At 33.6% G+C, this 26,220-nt stretch overlaps 1 protein-coding gene across 8 annotated transcripts in view; it reads left to right on the top strand.

The window, feature by feature from the left end:
• Positions 1-26,220, top strand: part of LOC113551192 (ephrin type-B receptor 1-B) — a 121,385-nt gene that overhangs the window by 26,162 nt on the left and 69,003 nt on the right. For all 8 annotated transcript variants that reach the window (XM_026953291.1, XM_026953290.1, XM_026953289.1 and 5 more), the window contains exon 2: positions 23,420-23,646. In XM_026953291.1, the coding sequence (XP_026809092.1) occupies positions 23,490-23,646 (157 nt within the window). In that variant the 5' untranslated portion in view covers positions 23,420-23,489. The remainder of the gene's footprint in view (positions 1-23,419; positions 23,647-26,220) is intronic.

The following is a 26,220-nucleotide window of genomic DNA, read 5'->3' as shown; positions in this document are numbered from 1 at the left end:
AAATTTGATATTTTATTTAACGCATTTTATAGTGAATATCAAGCACGAACTGGGAAGTTTGTCTTATTATTTACGATGCACCGCGACATTGATGTCTGGTTCTGGTGGTACTCATTTTTATTTGTACGTTGTAACATGTATGATAATATAATATATATATATATATTATATGTATAGTATTTAATCGCCTACAGTCTACTAACAATAATATATTATACATATTACATATATATATATATATATATATATATAAACAATATAATATATGAGTAAATAATATATCCATTAAAAAGTCTTTGTATAGGCATTAGAAAAAAGATGTAATGTTTGTAAATTTATAATTATCAAATAAAAGATTTTTTATATGCTATAGAAATAAAAGAGTAATTCATATCCATATATTTTTTTTCTAACTATAGTAATTTTATTCACATTATTAATATTGTATTTTCTCTGATCGCACGGCATTATGATTAGAAAACTCTATTTAATTTTCATGTTACAACAAATGATAATATCCAAAAAGGGGAGGACTCGCTGTCCCCGCAGTCATCTAATACACACGTGCAAAACATATATTTTAAGGGAAAGCTATGTCGGAAATTCATCAGTCCATGGGGGTCAACAAACGTAGGTACCTACGTACCATAGTTGAAGGACAAGAAAAAAGGGTCAACGGAGGAGATGATAGGTCAGAAAAGCACCAGACGGACCGCGTTGTTAAAGGGTGTATTTGATGATGTGTTGCGAAAAACGGACGTAAAGCAACAGCGCGGCGTCGTTGACGTTGCGGTCATCAATCAAGCCCCCCCCCCTAAGCACATGTTGCGCTTCGTGCCCAGCCAATTCTATGTTGATGGCGGCAGTTCGAAGGGTTAATATCACCCGCTTGGTGGCAGACGACTTGCGAAGTCGTCTGTATATATTCATGTTGCTGTAGAGCGGCGCGCGCGAAAGAGACTTCATTATTCAAAATAACAATTTCGCCCGTAGACGACGCCCCCGCATTGATTAATGACCCTCACATTGACATAATATATATAATATATATGCACGCACGCTACACGTGCTTTTGAACATTTCGTGTACATATATATTAAAATGCGTCAGTACGAGAAACTTAGGTTGATGCGTCGGTTAATCGATAAGACGAGACCACCACCACAGTTCGGGTTCGAGAAAACATTACCTACCGAAAAAAAAACGATTATTATCCACTTTTTCAATTAGACATCACAACGCTTATTACCATATTTCGTGAATCATAAACAGTAAACACACACACATACACACAATACCGTACCTGGTGTAACTTCGACCGAGCGTGCGTATGTATATACCGACGACGTTAGTATACGCCGCTGCGCGTGTGTGAATCGACCAACCAACCGTGTGTGGCGAGCTCACACACACACACACACACTCATCACGGATAGAAACGGCATTCCGCGCGCTCGCACGCAACTGTTTCTGGAGAGGAAAAAAACTGTTTTAATTGTCCATCTCTCGGCGAGCATTAATAGAGTTTAAAAAAATAAAATACCTTGCCCGCATGTGCGTATTTAAAATTTTTAAATATTTAAAAACATTATTCGCTTTCACTCAATACTCTAAGTCTCTAACTGTTGTATAATATACGCTCGATGATAAACATTTGACGACCCTTCAAACATCTGGTTTATGATTTCCTAATTTTTATTTACGGTCGTCTACTTCTGATTTTCGCCTGCTAATATTATAAATAATATTATTACGATTGTTGTTTGCCGATGTATGTGAATGTGATGAATGATGATAATATTAATATTATACTAAGCGCCGCACATTTTCCAGTTCATCCGTACCACCCGGAGCGCTACGTATAGCTGAATTTGCCCTTAGCGCTCCTGGTGCTTGCGCACTGCGTGCTATCCTTATATTATTGTTTTTATTATGTTATTACTTATTATTATTGTTATTATAAACATTGTGCGATAATTTCATGTTATAATATTAATTATTATTTTTTTCTTATCATTAACTCAGTGGGAAGTCTACAGTAATTGACATGTTGTCGACTAGGAATCTTTTTTTTTATTATTATTCAATAATAATAATATAATGTGTAATATAATTACGTGTTGGTAGGTTAGTAAGTAGGAAACATATATAATGATGTTTGCACAACAGTTAATTCAATCTTGTGGTAAATGTGTTATGTCCGCCGACTAATTAAATGGTAATTTCACGACATCGATTGTCAAATTATCTGTAATCTACTTTGTTTACTTGACGTTCACGTAATAATAATATAATTCTAAACACATTTTTTCGCATTTAGGTTATTTTTTGATTGGTATTTATTTGAGTCGGATAACTATAGTAAAGCTAGTAGGAGTGTGCGTAATTTTGCAAATAAATTATATTTTTTAAAAATAAAACACGAGCATGTATAATACTCGTATGTCAGCATTTTGTGATACCATATATATGTGTGAGTGTGTGTGTGTGTGTGTGTGTGTGTGTGTGTGTGTGTGTGTGTATACCGATTTTCGTGTTTTGAACAATAATAATGTCTACCCTCTTCTATGACTATTATTTTCACCAACACCACCACCACCCGTTTGTCTATAATATCGATTGTATTCGTTCTTTTTTTTTTTTGTCGTTGTGTGTGTATATAGTGCATATTATGTTCTCCTCACTTCCATAGCGCGTTGCGCGATGCGTTTCGGGTGTACGCTTGCAGCAGCAGGCTGGGTGTTTGGCGACCAACCTGACCGGAGAACAATTGTAGGCGAAATAATCGTACCCGTTTCGGGTGGACAACGGACGGGGAAGCGACATCGGGAACGTGCTATAGGTTTGATTTATGCACACCGGTCCGTTTCGCATATATAATAACGTACATGACTATAGTAAGTGGGGGCGGGGGTGATGGGCGATATTAAAACCTCTAAATCATTTGCATGTACACCGTCCCGGGAAACAATTGGACGGCGGTCGATTCAGCATGTGGTGGGAAGCGGTGAGCACAAATACTAATTCGACATTTTCGCACGACAACTAGGTTTTACCCTAAAATGTAGTGTGAAACACGCGTCTTGCTTTGTTATGTAAAATAATAATATTAATAACAAGTAGAGTACCTATTTTGTATAGTAGCATTCTAGCATGGTTAGTAATATATTATAATATACATATTAATCGTGAACAAAGTGATAGTAGTGTAACGTAGATCTACGTAATTATTGTTGGTTAGCAGTATACTTGTAATGGAGGTAAGGTAAAATTAAGTATGATTATGATAGGAAAAACAACATGCACATGTTTATTAAAAGGTTCATCCGTTTTATTTACGTTTGTGTTTCTTTGTAACGGTTTATTAATAATTTAGTAGGTATATTATGTTTTGTTATGTATGGATAATCGTGTTTTTAAATTAATTTATGCGTTGGATTTTACTGTAACGTATAGTTAAATTACAAAAAATTGCTGCCTATAAAAAAATAAATTTTAAAGTAATAAATGATGGGTAATGTGTACATGAATAACACATTTTTAAATTATTCTAGGAATTTTAATAATTATATTTTATTTATTTCATAAGAATAATAATTGTTTAAATATGTTCAAATAATATTCATATTGGTTATATATACCTGTAATTGAAAATATTTTTTAAATGTGTTTGTGAATATTTTGTAATATTATAGAATTGGTATTAAATTAAGAATTAGAAATATTAATTTTAAAAATAAAACAAACATAATATATATTGTATTTATTACTTATGAGATTTTTCTAAAATACAGTGAACTTTAAATGTTCTATATGATATAAGCAATATAATACCATCTCCTGTATCGACAATGACAAGGAAATTTATTTTGTGATATACGAATATACAATTGTTCCAATGTCGTTTAAAAAATATTTTTAGTTTGTAAATTTAATTCGAAATAATATTTAACGACTAATAAGTAATAATACAATAAAAGAGTAGTTTTGAAAAGAATGTGTGAAATTGTTTAAACTTAATTGATTAATTTGCAACATATTGGAACCGCCGGTAAATACGTCGAGGGGAGCCAGTTTTTGTTGTACATATTATTCTATAGCTCTCAGACTTATAGTATGCAACGATGTATCAATCGTCAATCAAAAGGAAATGTCAATAAGAATAGCCGTAATTGATTTTATAATACTCTAAAATGTTTCAAACTACGTTTAAGTACCTACCTGCTTTTCCTCTTGATAATTTCAGAGATGTCTACTATGACTTATTATGTTTTAAAAATGTTTATCTTTTCATACAATCTATAAGTAGTTATTTGTATAGATGTTTATCATGTCTATTTAGAATAATTATTATTCCAGTTATACGTTTATAGGTATATAGACAATTGTAATATTGTAGAACCTATTTTAAATTTTTTGTCATAGTTTGCCTTATCATTTTTTTATATTTTCAACAGATTAATGTTTGTAAATATGTGTATAATATTTAATTAACACTATATAAAAACATATGCTACATAGTTTATAAGACGGTCTTTTAGGTTTTTTTCTAAACTCAACTTCGCTTTAAGTCAATTGCAGATATTGGTCGATTTAATTTCGCGCCACTGAAGTTATCGGACGATCGCGATTGTATAAAATTGGTGGCAATGGACTTTTAAGAGATGTGTGGGTAGGACGTGTATTAATTTAATTATTACAGCGCATCCGGTTTTTTACTGGAGAATTGCAGCAGGACAGAGGGACGTCCAGCTTTATCGGTAGCCTTATGCAAATTGTAAGACGAACCACCAAACACCACTGTCCGAACTTCCACTAGCCTTATTTCTTTATTCCTGTAGTTTTCATGTACAATCGTCAATCGGTCTTCGACACGGCCGCCGGGCGTCACGCCATCTCGATGAGCACGAACAATTCGCCTCCATTGATCCTACAGTATAAATCGTAATATATATTGTATTATAATATTATTATACATTATGTGACGCGAGATCGTATTGTAGGTACTGCTTGCTGCAGCTAACATAGAATGTATTATGTTAATAAAAAAATTCTGCAGCAGTTACTCATCGTAATTATTTCAATATTCCTCTATATTATGATATCTATTATTATAATATACTCATATATTGTTATACAATTAAGTGGTGGAAAATATTATAAATCTAACCGCGGAGTTGTGAAACGAGTGTTGTATAAGCACCTACCGAAAATCAATGAAATCAGACTGCGGAATACTGCGAATCCGCTTTTGTCGGTATATATTCTATATGCTCATAAGTGTTCGACGTAATAATGTAATATACACTACAAACGTCGTTCTGTGGTTAGTTCTGATGATATTCATTCAGTGTAACTCAAAAATATTACCTTAAGTATTTTCGTTTGTTTAATCGAATTGCTATTGTGTGATTGCAGCATATATCGAGTAAGTAAAGGAATAAATTATAAATATGAAAAAAAAAATAATAATTTTGACACAAAAATCTGAATGAAACAAGCGTTGTTGTTCAACCGTCACTGTCGATGAGTTTCTTAATAATAATAATAATAATATATGTAGGCCGCCTTCGCCAGTTGTCGTGAATCAATTTATCGGCGACTGCGGTCGTCGACAAAAGCGGCCCCGAGGCCGTTTAGAAAGTATTTGCATACATCTACGTACAGAGAGAAGACAATATTATATACGACGGGCTAGCGCATTTATCACTGCAGGCTGCTGCCGCTGATGATACTGCGGAGAAGAAAGAGGAAGATCGAAGAATAATGGCTATGCCGGTGGTTGGATCCGCTGTATAATCATTCGGAATGACACACGGGGACGTAATAAGTGGCAGCAGCAGCAAAGCAACCGGTGTGGTGTAACACACATGCACACGATACACGTATATAAACAGTACACACATGTATATATAATATATTTATGTATGTGTGGACCGGTAGATTTATACCCTATAGTGTTTATGACACGAGGGCTATAATATATTAATTATTACTGTCGTCGTTGTCGTCTTCTGTGCTATACACATTACTATGTAACTATTACTACTATACTACCTAAACTACTCTGCTGTACGACTACTATACGTATTATATAATATATAGTGCTAATACAACTCAACCATTACCACTCGTATGTTGCTAAAACGACATGAGTACTTTGTATTAAAGTGAAGAAGTGCTTCTACATCAATTTTTGAGGATTTATCAAATGAAAAACATCACGTTTCCGCGTAATGGACCAGGCGAAACTAGCTGTTTTCTCTAATCGAGTATTTACCGACTCGTCAGATCACCGCCCAGTTGCCAAATAACGTTTTTACATTCGGGTTTCAAACAATTTTTCACGCTATTATGGTTCTACAAAAATTACGCGATGCAGACAGCATAATATAATATAAAATATATTTTTACATTATAAACAGGTTTTTAAATTGTATGACATCATAAATGTAACCACTATGATGATAGTAATTATTCCAGACAACAAAAGCAGTATTAGATTATAAAATACAAAAATGAACCAGAAATTGAAATTATAGGGTTTATCTAACCCTTTATCAAATTCCAGTTTATACTACTTTTAAAATAAACTAATAAAGTGTATGTATATTATGAGTATATTATACTATTAAGAGTATTATTATCGAATTCATTGTTTTTCCTGTCATTGGGAATTAATAGTGCCAGACTGTAAAATAATACGTAGGTAATTGAGTGCATATGAATTAAATTTTGTAAAGACGATACTTTATATATGTAGGTTCATGGTAGACGCATGTGTAAAAAATACCAATCAAGACATAATAATTACAATCTAAAACGGTAGATAAATTTATGTGCAATTTTCAACACCTAAATAAATAAATAAATATCACTGTGATTGCTTAAACATCTTCGAAAACTACTTTTATCATTTTTGTAAATTTTAAGAAAGCACTTAAGTTATTAAATCGTTTACAAACTGTCAGATTTTTATTTTTATTTTCAAGGCAATATTTCATCAATAATCTTAGTTTAAAAACTAAATTTTTTTCCTGATAATTCGAATTCAATGGTTTATAATGGTAATTGAAGCTATTCCTTCAGATAACTTTTTTTACCTCCCATGTTCTTCCAACTGTTCTTAATTCAATTAATCTTCATTACCTATATCTATACAGTGCCGGTGTACATATGGAGACACTTTTTTATTTTTTAATCATAAGCGAAGTAAAGAAAACTGAAGAGTGTAGTAATATGACCGCAGAGAGGTATTAATGAGTGCAGGACGGGCGCACAAAATATATTTAAACTGGAAGAGAGCATAATGGCGACTTTGGTCAATGTACGTTTGGCTAACAAACCGGAAATAACTATGCGACAATCGTGTGACCATTTGCATTAAAATGACAACGTAATCGCCTTGTAGAAATACATTCGATGCAGAAAAATGTTTTTTTTTTATTATTATTATTTATATAAATAATTATTATTTGAATGATGGAAACTCCACAAAATCTGGATAGGAATTAATGTAAATAAACTAAGAACGCTATACTTTTTAAATTTTCATGTTCTTTAGATACCGTGTACGGAAACATTAAAGAAGCAATCTAGTATAAATAAACTGAAAACCGTTGGTAATAATTAAAATATAGGACAAGTGCCAGCGTATTAAATGTATCCTTACTTCCTCAATTTATATTTTCAGTAATAGAGCTCGGTAATTATAATATTCACTGCACTTGTAAAATGTCGAACCAATTTGACCGTTAGACTTTAAATAATTAAATATAGCATTTTCATAAGGAAAACATTTTTATTTATACTCGTGTAAATGTATGGTTTCTATATTAGGTAGGTATATTATTGTGTCTTGATTTCGTCGTGTTGTATTTTTCACGAATCGACCTCTCGTTTGCAAAACTCGAAACAAAACGAAACCTTAAAAATATAAACACTACAGCAGTTGTTGAAAAGCTTTTCAATATCAAAAAAAAATGCGGAACATTGCAAACTCGTTGCCCAAAGCTCGTTGTGCAAATCGTTACGTCACGAAATCGACCTAGGGTAGCAGCAGAACACGAGTATCATCAAGCTTGATAAAATATGACCGGTCTGCTAAAACAGTAAAAAGCTTATAACCAATTATAACGATGTGAATTTTTTCTATTTTTTTTGCAACTTGCATATACTACGTAATTTGTTAGTGTATAATAACAGTAATAAAAATGAAAAGAAAAAAAAATGGTATAATGAAAAGCCGACGTCTTTTGAATTATAGTACCTAGTTTGTTGTCGGGGTTTGAGAAGTGGTGGCGCTGGTGGTGATTTTTTATAACCTGATACGAATTCCCGAATATTCGGGTGTTATATACATATATTATACTGTTGAACGCACATAAATCCAGAGAAAAAATAAACACATATACACGTCGAATTTCGAAAAACCCGCAGAAGTTTTATTTCTTTTTTTCCTCACGTATATATACATGCATTTTTATATATTATAAAATATATACATTATTATATTTATATATACATGTTTGCATATTCGTTCGTGTAACGGTACGCGGTCGGTGTTGTTTTTTCTCGGCATACGTTATTCGTACTCATATATAATAGGTATACTTCTTTTCCCGAAAGAATGCGAGCGGTGGTGGCGGCCCCCGATGAATGGAAGAGGAGAACAATATTTGCATACAAAGATGCCATAAACCATTGCGGCAAAACCAAAATAATAATAAAGTAACTGACACAATTGCATGCTCTCGTACTACGGGGTGGTGCTTGTTGCGATATATTTTGTCGTTGGCTTGTATAATACAACATATTTATATATACATCTATACAAAATGAACATTTGTAGTGCGTGTATTTTATGGAGGTTTTCGCGCGCCGAATTCCACGCGAAAACGCGCGGGGGCTTGCTTTTGTTGCACGCCGACTCGCGAATGGAATATTGTATTGTTGTCGTCGAGAAACCAGTCGGAATCTTATGACGACTTAATCGTGGCGATTTACAAGACAATCTGATTTACATTTTGCAAAATGTCACCCGAAATAATATTATTATGCGTGTCGTCGTTAATACCTATCGCTGTTTTTGTAATATCTACGGTTTTTCGATTTCAGCGAATTTAACAATTTACATCTATGTGTATTGTGTATATATTTTACATGTGCGTAACAGCAGTCATCGCTTTCGTAGGTTATAGAGGTATTTCTACCCACGTACCGATGCAACATATACAGACGCATATATTATTATAGCTTACAGTTACCGATTAATTTATACTTAACCGCCAAAAAATTGCTCGGCGAATATGTTTTGGTTTGGGGTGTGCAGTGTGCCTTAGCGCGTATGTGGCGTTGAGACGTTATGGTCTCGTTAGTTACGCACGTGAAACTTTAGTCACTTTTGATGTAATTATGGACACACGTCATGTCGCGAACACGTTTCGAACAACATCTCTCTCCGTCTCTCTACCTTCTCTGCTACCGAATATCAAACATGATGCGTGGATGGAATTATTCCGTAATTAACGAATTAAATTAAAAAGTTAACGGTGGACTAGTCAAGGAAGCCGTGGTTAAATGTTTAGTGCGGCAAAGTTTACACATGTATCGTGGATATCGAATGTTGGTACGATTATTATTATTATTATTATATTGACCAACTTTCTCGTCCCATGTGTGTAACAAAGGCCTCCAGAAACTGTTCGAAAACTTTCCACGCTCGTTTTGTCACATCCTGTATAGAATACGAATTATTAATTTTTTATTATTCTTTTCTTCCACCTGAACATTGAACGAAAACCCAACTCGGTAAAATCGAATTCCGACTATAACATATTACTAGTTATCACACCCTCTTGTGCTTCTTGTCCTCTTCTGTATGCTCTTATATACAATGCGATAACGATATTTCTATAGCATGGTTTTATATCTGCAAAAACGTCGTCGTGTCAATGGACGGTATAGGAAACAATCGCAAGTCGTCGTAATAACAGCTGCGGTTTATTTGAAGAGAAAACTAAAAATAAACGACTACTAACATGCGACGTGTGAACCAATTAACAGAGATAAAATGTGAAAATTAACTATATATTCATGTGTACATACAGCACCTAAATTGAATTTCTGACCACGTGCATGTATTTATTGTAATGTTGTATTCGCACTTTTTCTGTTAGTAGGTATCCTGTAAATACATACTTATTATTATGCATATATATAATCCACATTTATACAAACGGTGACCAGTTTCATACTCCTCAATTGCATTAATTAAGGCCAAAACATTTAATTGTGTCGTTTTCATCGAAAGCTATATTTAAAGTGCGAGCTTTCCACTCAAATTTCATATTTTTTCGTAGTATTCTCTTCATCATTACAAACTTTTTTTCTATGTACTAATTGCATAAAATTTTTTCTAAAAATGTTCTATTTTACGATTTAATTGTATATTATATTCAATGAAAAACGAGTAAATAGATTTAGAGTGGATGATGGTGTGTATCATTTTGGGTATATGGGAACAATATTATACATATGACTAGTAGAAAGAAGATATTATTATATAATATATATATAAGGGTAGAAGTGCACATAACGGAACAGCTGACGGTTTTGCGTGTATAAATGGATACGCTGTGTTGTACAAGGCGTCGTTATTACACTAGAGCGTTACGAAAGGAGGGACGGACGGTGCCCAAAAATGGTTAAGTCCGGCAACACCGTTCGAATCGTTTTGCATAAACATCAAACGGATGCCGTATTCGGAAACAATAACAATGAACATCATTACAGTTATACATACAGATGCCACCGTTAGTCGCAATTGCACGTGGTATATGGATTCACATTTTCATAATACTGTTTCAGCTTGCAGACTATAATATATTATTATAATATTGGATATTATACGTATATTGATAAATACATAATACATATATTTTATATTCTAGAACTTAACAAAAAATTTTCTCGAAGTTGTCGTTATTTAAGTACATTTTTCATTTAGTGTCTAAAATTATGTAGTAACTACCTATTAAACAAATATAGTTGCCTTTAATAGGGTTATTTTTAATTCCGGTATACTTTACTACAAAATAATAATCCGTCCACAGATAAAAAATAATAGGCCGTTTTTATAATAATACAATTAGAATACAAATCACACCTTTATATATAATAGTATAATATTGATATTTAGATGTACTCATTCAGTTATTCTTTAAATACTCAGCAGTTTTCTCATTTCCCAGAATATCGATTAGATTTTTTTATTACAACGAGAATGTATATTATATTTTGTACGCTTGTTTTATTTCATTTTCTTTAATTCTTTAAAATATCAGCATGAACATCGATCGTTCTATATATTCAAGATGACGTAATTCACGGCGTAGTGTTTCATAATTTTATTCAGTTGTGTGAAGAAAATAAAAAAAAATATTCAGATGAATTGTTGAAAAATTATTCATACTTAACGTGTTATTATCCAAATATGTTATGGATGTATATGTAAAATGTAATAAATCGTAAGTGGAAAGACGACAATTTTTATTTTTTATTAAATTATTGGGTTTGCTGAGACTATATTAGTATATATAGAAAGTAATTTTTGACCCCGGGAGGCATCAAGAAATTATGTAGTTTTCGTATGTAATATTGCTATATATAGGTAAGATATAAGGAAAACATCTTCAAACTACGCTTTCACACCAGTAAAATACCAGCACAGAATGCTGGTGTGCAGAGCACACTATGGTCATTTATCACCTTATGCAACATAATATGAGTAAGGGTTGGAAAACATTATTTATATTATGTGGTTTCTGATTGTCCTATTTAATAGCCCCTGCCAAACAATCACCATGCATTTTTTTTTTATTTTATAACACATGTCGTGTGCAAAAAAAAGTATACAATGACGCTCAAATACTCAATCACAGCTCGCTTACAAAATACTAAATATTTGTTATGGCAATATTAAATCATATACTTATACATCATACATCTGTTATATATTATTATTATCATATCTTAAATGATTAAATATTTATCTCATGATACGTGACATTAATAATCTATTTAAATATTGTGTTTACGATGTACTCGTATTTTCATAAGGTCAATAGGTACAACTACTCTTATTTTGGTGAAAATTTGGCGTACAAATATTAAGGGCGAAATAGATAATGAGAGGTTTTTGCGATCGTGGTCAAGTTAATACTCGACACCTGTCAAACGGGACTCCACCCGCGTGTACCTTATATGATCGATGAGACCGTGATTGATTGATCCCTTTTAATGCGCCACCCTCTTGCGACTTTTTCACCCGGACGTTGCCTCGACCGATTATGACGTATCGACGACGAGCCGCCAAGTGCTGCTGTTCGTGCGCTGCCTGTTAACTGACGCATAGAGCGAGGGGGACTGACATTCACAAACGACCTTTTTGTCTTTTACCCTGACCATATTGCAATATCTTTGTTTCCGCAACAATAATCGATTCACTCATTTTCTTTGTATCCAGTATTTCATTTAAGCCTAGTTAAAAGTATTAATATCGTGCTAGTTTTTGTTAGTTAAAGTTTGTTCAGTATAATTAAAAATATCTCATGAATTCCTCGGTTAAATCATCTACTTATTATACGCGTATACATCAGTTTACTGTAAATAAATCGTTGAACTAAAATTATTTTATACACACTTATATATATTCTTCGTTTAAAATTAGTTTATATGTTATTGCAGTTCCTATTAAGTAATATTAATTGCCAAGTTCTATTAAGTATGTAGGTACCTTTATATTGATCAAACCTATTAGCTTAAGAGTATGTGTTTCGTAGCGTGCTTAGCCGTGTCATATTTTGTAATAATTACGTGCAATATAATATCCGTATGAATAATAATGCCAAATTGACGATGGAATAAATACAATTAATAATAAAGAATACCTTCTCAGTATTATTATACAAAAAATATCGTGAGCCTTTATATTGTATTTTTTATATTTGTCACATGCTAATCTGATAGAAAATTTCGAATAATATTTAGGTACTATATTCGCTGCTCATTCGGTGTGACGAGTGTCGTACGAATCGTTATTTTTATATTCCCCAGACAATTATTTTCGTGTAATTGCGTACAAAAGTAACAGCTGAGAAAATAATCAAATATTAAAAAAAGAATCTTAAGAAGAATGAAGTTAAAACTGCACAATGACCATTTGTGGTTATTTCCCATAGGATATGCATAGATGTATTAAATATTATCTCTCTTAAGTTTAACGATATTGCAAAAAAAAAAAAAAATGGAAAATATTTCCCATTTTGATACGTCACGTGTACTCATCGAAACGAGGGTGGTGGGTTGAATCGTATTTAGTATAGTCACACAGTCGGCATGAACGCGTTTTCGAGTGGGAATATTGAGTACACCTACTCGGCCAGTACACAGATGAAAGGTGTAATGTGTATATTGTCTGGACTTTAATGTAGAGGGCGAGGAACGTAATAGGCGCAATGCAGTATAATGGCTATAGGATGGCCGAAACGCATTGTACTCCTCGATTCACGAGTTTCAGGAGAAACGCTAAGGGGCGAATAAAAATCAGGCAAACGAAAATAATACACGTAAATAAATTGACGACGGAGAGGGAAAACCAACGGCTCGAGGCCAAAAAAAGAAAAAAAGGGAACGGAAAACTTTGAAAAATACACACATACACACACACAAGTTCTATTGTTCAATCTTTTGTGCTTTGCCCGAGGCCTGGGTGGTGGTGGTAGCGTAGTCTGTTAGGGTTCTCGGTAGTGGGGGGTTGCATTCGATTTATCAGCCGGAAGAACCGTTGTCAAACGAAAGAAAAATTTGTTTTGCAAATAAAATATACTCGATCTTTTTCTTTCTTTTAAATCTCCCTAAGAACAACAAACAAAATATAACATGACTTTTTAGTTTTTATACGTTGGGGGCAGTATCGAAACGATCGATACATAGCCGTTGCGACCAACAAACAACAAAAACAGAGCGCTTAATTTGTTAACGTATACATTTTTATGACCGGTAGTGTGAAAACATTTAGAATGTCATTAATGATTTGACATTTAAAGCTATAATTAAAAACGGAACACATACAGAAGCGTTTGTTGCTCATTAGGACAAAAACTCGTTAAGCATATACAATAATGTAATACAACATGATATTCTATAGGTATGTAGATGTATATAGATACAATTCAATAAATACAAACGAAAGGACAAAAGTATAATCAAACACATGTGTTGTGCGTGCGATAATCTAAAAGACCTCAATGCTGAATATTGTTATGCATTTTATAAATGTACTGCAGTTATGATAGTGTTGTGATCTATATACGGTATACGTTACTTAGGCTCGAGTACATTTATATATTTACCTAATGCAGACATACATACTATATCAATATTAAATCATCCATATTATATATTATTAGTTATCACATATGTGGAAATTATTGCTGGATGGGTTGTGAAGGGGTTCCCCAAATGTTTTCCATGTTTTATATTTTGATGTAATACTGCATTTTATGATTATTGTGTATTAATGTCATACTTAAATCATATAGAAAGGCACATCTAAATATCGCAAAATACTTGAGAATGGTTCAAAATTGTTTCAAATCTTTATCTAACTTCATTATTGAAAACAATTAGTAGTAAGTAATTAGTAATTAATAATGAAGATATATTATTAGAATATTTTTTATACTATATAACAAAAAAAATTAAAATTAATACATTTTTATTTAACTATATAAATATAAATAACTGTCTTTAACAATTTAATATCATAATATAATTTTATCTGTTTCGATATGAAAAAAAATTATACTAACTTTTGAAAACAATTTGGGATATATGTTGTGTACAGCCAAGTCTACTTGAATGTTAAAAAAAATAAAAATATTAACCCACTCCTCTCTAAATTCTAATAATGTTTTTGAAGATTAAATAAAAATAAAAATATTGGTCTATACTTTCACATATTATTAAAATGATGCTATATTTATATCACTCGCGCTTTTTGGCCATAAAAACGACATTAAATATTGTTAACGTCGTCTACACGGTGCTGCAGCTAAAGTCAGCGCGTATGACATGTATGATGTATGTAGTCTATCTTGTTACTTTATTAGTGTAAAATCAATGGGTCTGAGCTTTTTTCGTCTTATAAATTACGGTATTCTCTGGATACTTGGGAATGTTAAACCACTCGTCATGGTCATTATTTCATTAAAGCGCGCGCATTACAATGTATAATTCTACTAAATATAATAATAATATGTATTAATATAAAATATTATATAAATTATTCTAATGTGAAAATTACTTCGTTATTGTAATTGTAACAGTGTTGTTGGAGAATTACTAGGTTGTACTAGATCTCACCGTCGAAGCGGTAAGTAATAACTTCTGCTGTTGGTCAGTCGATAGTCGACAATGTCACGTGTGCATGGTGTACCTAAGTGTATTATACATGAACAGTAATTTATTGTTTTTCTCTTGGCGACCGTGTATACATACATACATTGGTGGCCGTGATTATAATTATTTTTGATTTAACTAGAAGTGCACCGGGCACCACAGTTAAATTGCTAATGGCTACCACCGTACGTCAGGTAATGAAAAACAAAAATTAAAACGCGGGAGCTCCATCAGTATTGTGTGTACGATGGGTGACTGATGGCCGCCACCGTGTTCGACACTGGACAATTAATAACTCTGACTTCTATTGCATATTGGTTTTTTTTTTACATAAATCACATTCTGTTAAAAAAATATGAAAAGAAATTTAAACCAAACTGTAGACGTGTTCGCTTAGTTGTTATGCGTTCGTATGTACGATGAAAAGTAAAAATCGTCATTATTTCCTCTCGAGTCCCGGAGTACAAAAAATCAGCTTGTCAATTATTGGTAGCTATATATGTATATTGTGTAATATGCTCAATTTTTTTTTCTTGATAATAGTATAATAAGTGTAACGGCCAGGTTAACCGGTGAACATCCAGCCAGTTCGTACACCTATTAAAGGTGTAACGTATTATCCAATACCCATAATAATAACTCATGTTAAGTAATAGTAATAACGGCTTCTAGTTTTTAAACAACGTATCATTAACCAATGGAGGTATTTGTCTAATAATATCAGGTTGTCTTGATATATATATTTATATACTTTTTAATTACTTCGTTTCATGAAACAATAAATAACTGTAGCGCGAGTAATTAAATTCTATTAAAAAAAAATAATTATAATAATAATAAACACAACAATAACATAAATAAAACGAGGTTGTTATATTATACACTTATTGTTGGTCTCGGTTGTGTAAATATACTCACTTTGGTTACAAAAATGTCGACGTCTGTTCAAGATATTGAAAACAATTGAACTAGATTGTAGTAAGATACGGGAAGATAGCTCGTCGCCTATAGTGCCTACACCATATCGGAATCATTAAAAACGAAGGGCAGTGAAGCGAATACGAACCGAAAAGGAGTCGGACAGTCCAATTGTATTCAACGATGCATGTTGAATTCTCAAAATGCCAGGGTTGGGATCAAAGTAAATATTGAAATTTACTAATGATATCGACAGAGGAGAAAAATGTAAGAACGCTTCAAATAATATGCGTTGCACGGATATAAATATATTTTATTTCCAAGGGGATTATAAATAAAAGGAAAACTGATGGTGTGTACTAGATTAATAAGAGGAAGTTTAAAAGAGGGACCTAGATAGATACTGAAAAAATCGACATAAAAATAAATTGAAACGATTTATAAAGAGCCATTCATTGTGCATTGGCTATGGGATGTACATTTTAGATTTACTTGTAATAAACGAGAAAGTCGTCTGACGGAAATGAGTTGAAAAAAGAGGTTAGACGGAATTTGTGGATCGGACATGTATGTATATGTGTTATGGCGACGTATAACTCATTTATAAAGTGACTGTCGAAAACAAAACGATAGAGGAAAGAAAATAATAAAAGTATTTCGGAATTGTGCATTTGCGATGGTTATCTCGAAGACAATTTTTCTTGACGTAAAAAGTTTAATCATGGCATGGCGGAAACACGGGGTCTTAAAGTTTGAGCTTGACGATATTTTGTCGGTTTGAAATTACTTTGCCGCTTTATGGTGTCAACGCAGAGGAACTTTACGTGTATAATATGTTTTATAGTCAATAGTCAGATACCCGAGTCACTGTTTAAACACCGCCACGTATCGAAGAGGTGGGGTGAGTATTCTAAAGGGAGAAGATACACGATAACAAGCACACTGTGTTTTCTCCCGCATCCCGTTAGGTGTCCCGCTAACTACTGTCGTTGATTGATCGGCAACGGTGGCAGCCGATTAAACTTGAGTAGAAATTTGTCTCGTAAACTCGACTTTCCATTAATTGACACCCTAGGCCTACAGTGGGAAGTATATTACATAGGGTTAATCTCGGAGGTTCGTAAAATTAATTTCATCCCCCCGAATAATAATTGTTGCAAGCATATATTATATAACATATACACTGTATAGCAAACTATTATATTACATAATCAACTACAAGTTCTAGGCGCAGAAGGTGGTTGCAATCAATATTACTACCATGAATGCCAAAAGCTATTTCTATTATATTATTATCATTAAAATAAACTTTAGACGAAGACTAGCTATTATAGGCAAATAATTTCCTGCGATTTAACAATAAAAATGTATACTACCCGCTACTATACTAGTTATTCCTGCAAAATATCTCAAAATTACGAGTATTATAATGAATACTGTGAAATATTAAAGCGAAAAACGTATCGCTCTGCATAGTGTGTCAACTGATACAACGCCAGATTCAGTAGCGATCTTTACACGATGACCGTATAATTATAACCCTAGAAATTAAGCATTGTAAAAATGGAGCTCGACGGCCGCAACGGAGAGAGGGTGATTGATGCTGTGTCGGCTCTCTGGTGGAAAGGAGATGTTTACGGCCAATTTCGTGATTCACGACCTCCGACCACCGTCACCGAACGGCAGCAACAGCCACCGCCGTCGACGACGAATTCACGGCGACGACATCTTAATTCTTAATCGCGTAATTGCTTATTAACCTCGCGGCGTCGGCGGTCTCGTCGTTCGGTCCACGGCGTTAAAAACACGAGCGGAATCCAAACGCGCACATTTTCCACTAGTAATATTCCGTTTCTGTACGCATTCAATACGCACACGACATGTAATAATTATAATAATGATAATAATAATAATACAAACGCGGTATTCTTAATGGATCATGGGAGCTGCTCGTGTATGACATAACGATAATTGATCACACGCATACTCATATTATATACGTTGCAGTTCGTTCCAGAAATTGATTAACCGGTCTCTCCGGTCTCCGTCGTCCTTTCTCTCTCGCACACACACACACACACACACACACGCACACTGTCCGTCGATCTTTTTTTCTCCGTCGTTTTTTCCCGTGTGTCTCGCATTATATTATATTCTTCTCGGGGGCTTTGTCCGGTGGCCCGCGCTCGCCCGTCTGTTTGTTCTCCTCGTGCACCGGTGTGCTTCTGCTGCCGTGGCGGCGATCCAGACAAACCGGTTTTCGGCAAGCACTCTTTATATTATTATTATTATTATTATTATTATTACTATTATTATTACTATATACTAGCCACCGCCGCCGCCGCCGCCGCCGCCTCGGATTCCTCGGATTCACCGTCGTCTCGGCGTATCGGTGTCTCTCGGTCCCGGACGGTCGTCGTCGTAGCTCGTGAGCGCGCGCGCGCTCGCCCGCTCTCCGACCAATTTACGCATTGTTTTTCATTATTATTATTTTTCTCTCCGGTCCGAAAAAAAGATAGCGCGAATCACGTCGGCCGATCGTCTGTGGCCGCCGCGAATGAAAAAAATATATTCTTTTTATTTTTCAATTTTAATTACCACCATTGGAAAGATTATAATATATTATTATGTAATATGTGTGGCGACGAGGCACTTATTATTATAATATGTGTACACATACACGCCAATCGTCCATCTGCCTCGGTGCGGTGTGCCGTCGCCGCCGTCTGCGGGTCGACTTATCATCTATCTATCGGTTTATAAATATATATAATATATGGGTGAGTGGTGGGGTGGTGGTACGCATAAAATATTGGCGTTCGAGTCGTAGGCGTATTGTGTTGTGAGCGAGAGTTAGGTATCGAGAGAGCGAGTAGGTAACTCTATACAGTTTTCTTCTCTGAGACTATTACTACTTAGCGGTGCGATGTACACCAGATTGTGCGTGTGTGCCCATATACATACGCGACGGATTTCTTCAAGCTATTATTATTGTTATTTATTTTTTCAATTCTAATTTGGAGGACGACGAGAGACGCTGAACGGCGCACGCGCGTGTGTACGTGTGTCCGTGTGAGTCTAAGATAAAAACTACCACTGGTCGGTCACTTAAAATCCATTATTCCATACACAGTAATACGCACTATTATACGTATGTTCACGTTTCACACGTTTAATCGTTGATACAGATCGTCATCGTTTAACTGCATTGAATGAGGTTCTTATTTCTTATAAATTCGGTTTTAAACGATAAAATAACACTGTACTTACAATATATTATTGTTATACGATTGTAAACAATAATACATTTAAGTTCACAGTACAATAATATTATATTTTTTCATCTTTAAAATGCATATCCAAACTAATCGTCATTAAATATATTACAAATTATTTGTGGTTCACTCGTGTTGTAAAACTTTTAATATACGTTTCTCGTCAAATTGCACTCCGATATTTTCAGCGTACGAGTGCCAAAATAATAATTATAATAATAATAATGCATTTTTAAAATTTTAAACTATTATTTGTTCTCTCGTTTTAAAATCATAGACATTTTTTTCCACAAACATAACGTGAAGAAATTAATTGTATTTGATATTTACAATAGATCCCACACAAATAATATCCCATCAAGGCCGTGTCGGAATACTTCAAAAACATTTCACTTATATATTTTATTATATCTTTACGATACATTATACTACGTTTATACGGCATCTATTCGTGTTTATAAAATGTCGTATAACTACTACAATTTAAATCGAAATATGAATTTGGATTTACGATCAATATAATAATACATCTATATCGAAGTTTAATATTAATTTACGGGAAGTATAATATTTTAGAAAATAAAAACGTCAAATCATTAATTGACAAGAGAATGAATTAAAACCTGATTAGTTTAATTCCCCGTCCATTTTAGTAGAATAATGTCGTATGTCGTATAACATACCTACATAATATATTTATATTATTTATAGTTTATATTTGAGATTATACATTTATATGCATTCCGTTAGTAGGTATTTATATATATATATACATAAACCGTTTAATTCGTCACGGATTTGGAGTTCTCACTAGTGCAATAATAATCAAGTTCAGTCTTTTAAATTCATTGAAATACGAAACAGTGTTGAAGATAATAATATAATAATATGGTTGATAAATGTTTTGGGTTATTGTTTTATATAAACCGAACAATGAAAATTAAAAAATGTCAATGTGATTTTTTTTCTTGCAACGTCAGTAATATTATGTATTTATTGCACAATTTAGAATACCGCACATTTATTACCTATGGTAATGCTAAAAACTAACCATTGTGTGTGGTGTGTAGTACGTTTAACTCAGAGGATGGAATCGCGGCAAAGAGAGGGATTATTTCATTTTATATTATTTTTTTTCGAATCTATCCAACGCGCGCACCCTTTTAAACGTCACGTTCGAATCGATATCGACGCGCATCACTTGCTACTGCCGCAGCAGCAGCCGCCGTGCCGTCAATCGCAACTGCGGGACACAAAAAGAAGAAGAGTCGAGTGCTCGAGTTCGTATACTACTATTATTATTATTATTATATATACACCTAACCCCACACTGCTTTACGGCACTAACCTGGACCACAGGATGGGACGTAGTCCCCATAATAGTAATATAAAAAAAAAAAAATCCATGAAACCACCACCATGAAAAAAAAAACCAAAAGAACCAAATCGCCAGAACGACGAAATCCCATCAAACCCGCGTAATGGTATTTTCAAACGGAGCGTTATTAACGCGGAGGATATTGTATTATTATTATTATACAATCGATGAAAACATATTTTTCGCCTGGCCGAACGCGTTCATTTTATATCATATATCTGATCGACGTGAGTGCGCCTGCACATATAGGTAGGTAGGTACTCGTGTTCTGATCAGCATATGAGCATAAATACATACGTCTTATTATTATCACTTATTATTTTACGCACTAGAAAATAATTGTTAATTATATATACGTATACAATATATAAGGTGTACGCGACGACGACGCGTGTATGTGTATGAGTACAAGCGCGCGTAAAAAAGATTGCCGTTTACCGATAAAAAAAAATAATAATAATAATAAAAAAAACCGAAGCATTTGTCAAGTACTCCGGTGAACTCGGTTGACCCCGCTCCACCGCCGCGCTTTTCCATACTAAGACCCATAAATCACGGACGCCATCCCGCCCGCGCGACCGTTCCAGTTTAATGAGTTTGTTATTATTTTAGTCGCATTGTATATTATATCGTTGCGCGTGTGCCTTATAAGCGGATAAGTCGAACACCACCGGTCAGCAGTCGACGTGTGTTTACGAGAAATCCAAGAGAGAGAGAGAGAAATTTAACCCTATTCCTCTTCATCTTGGTTAGGTTTTCCGGAACTATGGGAGGGGGAAATGAGAATAAAAAGTCTACGGTTACATTTTTCTATTCTTTCCCATATATTATAATCGACAAAGAGTGCAATTTAAAATATGCATAAGTTGCACAAATATGTGTATAGATCGCCGGCAATTTGAACATGTCATTATTTTTTTTTATTCGTTATCTTAACTGTGTATTATAATACGATAGACGATGATAAATTGCATCTGCTGTAGCACTGTTGACAAACCGTATCGCAGCAGGTAATTCTGAATCGTTGCTGGCCAGTCTATGCATCTTCAACATCCGCTGCTAAGTCACTGGAAAACAATCGTATACGCTCAAAACAATACGAGACCTTTAAATTACTATTATACGTTTGTATATTATGATTTATTGTTAAAGAAATAAAGACTGCCTATTATAAAATTATTGGGAGCAACCGCTCATATAATCAAAAAAGGGGTAGGTATATCTTTTATGGGTGGTTAACTGAATACTACGTAATTATCGAGGTAATTATTTAGATAATACATAAAAAATTTCGTTTTAAAATTAATTTAGAAGAAAAGTAGTAGCCCTTGTAAATTTAGTATAGGAGTGTGAATGGTCTTATGAGACTTGCTCCATGAGTTTCAGAAACTTAGACCGTGTCATTATGACGGGTATATCCATGGGATAAAATCGTTCATTGACAATATTCGTCGTCCATAGCTGACTTTAATATACGATATTGGCTTGGATTCTCTGACGGGATTTTGATCAAAAAGTCTTGAATAATATAATTGGTCGCAGTAGATTGAGATTCAGCGCAAAGATATACGTGTTCACTGGCACTTAAGTATCTATATATTATAGAAAATTTAAATTTATTAAAATTTATACCTACGACCTAATATATCTAATAATAATATATAATTATAATAATGGTCGGGCGCGGGTGACGACGACGAGACGATCAGTCTTACTATTTGCCGTGTATAAACGATGGCTTTTATTGGACAATCGTCTGTTATGCGTAGAATATAAAAAGTACAAAAATGTCAACATCGGCAGCTCGGAAGGACATTAATTGGAAACCGGACGGACAGTTTTGCGCGAGTGGCGACGATGGCGGCGGTAGATGCGAAGATAATGTCGGCGGAACAATGGTGGGGACAGAGTAAAAAAAAATGTATAAAATAATAACAATAATAAACGGGATCTTTCGATGGCGACTTTAGAAGTCATTATCAAACGCACCACACTGCATATTATACGTATTATACATTTCGCGATACTATAGGTAATATTATTATTATTGCAAGTTATATATACGAGGCTGCAGTCCGGAGCAATAATAATAATAATAATAATAATAATGATAACGCTCAGCCCTACCGTTGGCGTTGTTGCACTTGTCAGCCGTGTGCATGTGTAATGCATAATATTATTCTATATATTATTATAATATTTTAATGATATTGTTGTGCAAATGTGCTGCAGTGATCTCTATAGACAATAATTGTATATATAATTTTCGCTTGGTACAATGGTGTTATTTTTTACACGATGCCTATGTATATGTAACTTAAATAGAGGTGCTCAAGTGTATTATATAGTATATGTGAATTATATTCGTTTGTTTGTGTATCCGCAGGAAAGAAAAACATTCAGCAATGAGGAGAAGGTAGCCGTCGCCACTAACCGTCGTCGTCTCCACTGCCGTCATGCACAAGTATCACCAACAGCACTACGACGACAGCAACCATCACCACCACTATCGCCGCTTCCACAACTACCTCAATAATCACCACCGATGCTGTCTTGCCGCGGTGTTTCTGCTGCTGGCCGTCGCGATCATCAGCCCTGGACGAACCGAACACGGTAAGCATACCACTTGCATTGCATTTATAGTTTATATACTTATAGGCACACGAATAGTGTATAATAATGCCCCAATTTCGGCACTGTATAGTTATAATAAATATTATTACATATTGTATATCGTCTCGCACTGTATACTTACTATAATACTATAATATCAACCGTTATTGTTGTTTTGGATCGGAAATGGCCAACATATGGCATACTCGAAAAACCCACTCGACTATACCTCGTAATACATACAATATTATAATATAATATATAATATTATAGGTAGGCAATAGTATCGTGTTTCGATTACACACACACACACACACACCCGCCCACCGATACAGTGTTCCTCTCTGCCGCGTGTACTTCCTTGTCTAGTCTTCTTGCAGCAGAAGCAGCAGTGGCAAAACCATATAGAAATATAGTATTATAGTACCTACATCCGATTAATTAATATATTATATTTTAAAGTCATAAACTATTATGTTTTTGCTACAATACACTACAGATACACCTATATATTGTATTACATTGAAGATATAATCCTTGTTTCCAAATATTCGTAGTGTTTTTTTTTTTTTTTTTGTATTATTATCAGACCGATTCCTAGCTACCCCTCATCACTTCTGTTTCCGTGTACGGCGTTCTTTTGTTATGTTAGCGATTTACAAATATTAGTTTAATACTTGTCGACTTGGAAAAGTATGCATGAAAATATACTCACCAGTTCCCATAAAAAAATACGTATCCGGTCGTTAAAATGTCACGTGTCTCACGTAAAAACACGTCTCTGACGGTACACTCATAAATTACTACATCATAGTGTGTTTGTGTATATATAATATATACCGCGTGTACTTTATGGGCGATTTTTTTTCGTTGAATCTTAAAATCAAAATCGATCGCAGTCACGTTTAAATGTTTTACACGCATTTTGTTTTAAATTTACTATACAGAATAATATTAATAGAAAACTTGTCATGTTAACGTTATTTATCGGCATTTATATACCTAATTAATGAAACGTTATACCATAAAGATATTTAGTCTCGAGTAGTCGAGTGTAATGTTTGAATAAAATCTATCAATGTCATATTAAAATATAATGACATTTTGTCACTTAAACAATATACATTATATATATATATATATATACCTTAAAAATGTTGTCTAAACTTCAATTTTTAAACCAATTTAAATTATATAAATTAATTTGTACCTTACTCAATATTGTAAGGTATAGTTGCTTATAACTATATTTTAAGTTCGTTCGTTTTGATGGATCATTTTAATAATATATATATATTAACAATTTAGACGGAGCCGAAAAGTGTCGAGTGTGTATAATTTTACGTTAGTCCATTAGTGTATATTGTGTATATTGTATCTAGTGTATATTTGACTTATAATTTAAAAATAGGGTGTAACTATTGTAATAATCTGTTTCCCTGCATTTTTTTTCTGTACGATACAAACATTTAGTCATTATAGGTAGTAGGTACCTATACGAATTTACGTGTATAGAATTTATAAAAATATTTGTATTGTATAAATTTCTAACTCGCATTTTTTATCCACTTACCTTAGGTCTCAAGTCGACTCACTATTATTGTATTGTTTGGTATAATGCACTATCTAGTTTAATCCTGATTCGTAACAAGAAGTGGTGGAAGGAAGGTAACGTCAAAGCTTGTGTACATACGCCACCTGAACACATTAAATTACTTAATACATGTAAATATTTTTGCATTGCGAATATCGTAATTGTATTATGATATCGTTTGTTTTAAAGCGTTATGTTGAATTTTCCATGGGTCGTGTTAAATTATAATAATTTCATACTCTTTTCCCGAAAAACAGTTATGAAGTATTTACTTTTACGAAATTTTATATTTTAATAATTTTTAATAATAACGCCGACATGCGAGATTTGATTATGTACGTCTGTGCTGAACATTTTTTTTAAAATGTATTCCAGACATATTTCGGTATTTAGTATATACGACTTTCACTATAGAGCTATTTCAAGAGTGGCTCATACACGTCATCGGTTCGTCTGACGTGAACGATATCTTTTTTTTTGTCAGTCGCTGCGAATAATAAAGTCTTTCTCTAAAACGTTGAACTTCTCTTTTTTTCACACACATGTAAAAATTGGTATAATTAAACGACGACACGCTGCATGCGTCCCTAAAATTGAAAATTATTTTTGTATACCTACATATAACTGCGTGACGACAACGCGAATAAGCGATCAAAGCGTCTACAGTTAGATAATATATTATTCCGTCTCAACTATTTATTTTAAGTCATAATTTTATACTACAGTAGGTATCGTAAGCACCTACACATTTTTAAACTATATGCATTTACACATGAAATAGGTACTTTAGCTACTATACAACAACTATATCGCTATTACTTATACGTACGCGCGTTATTATTGTATTTTTAAAACACACACAAACAAACGCGTGTATTAATATTTCATTTTCTATGCACACAACAACGACGGCGTACGGGCGACGGCCAATCATCGCAGTAGGAACGAATTTCGTGCGCGCATTCTTAAATCAACATGCT

Source organism: Rhopalosiphum maidis, chromosome 2, assembly GCF_003676215.2.
Source record: "Rhopalosiphum maidis isolate BTI-1 chromosome 2, ASM367621v3, whole genome shotgun sequence".
Lineage (NCBI taxonomy): Eukaryota > Metazoa > Arthropoda > Insecta > Hemiptera > Aphididae > Rhopalosiphum > Rhopalosiphum maidis.
This window is presented reverse-complemented; position numbering and strand designations above follow the sequence as displayed.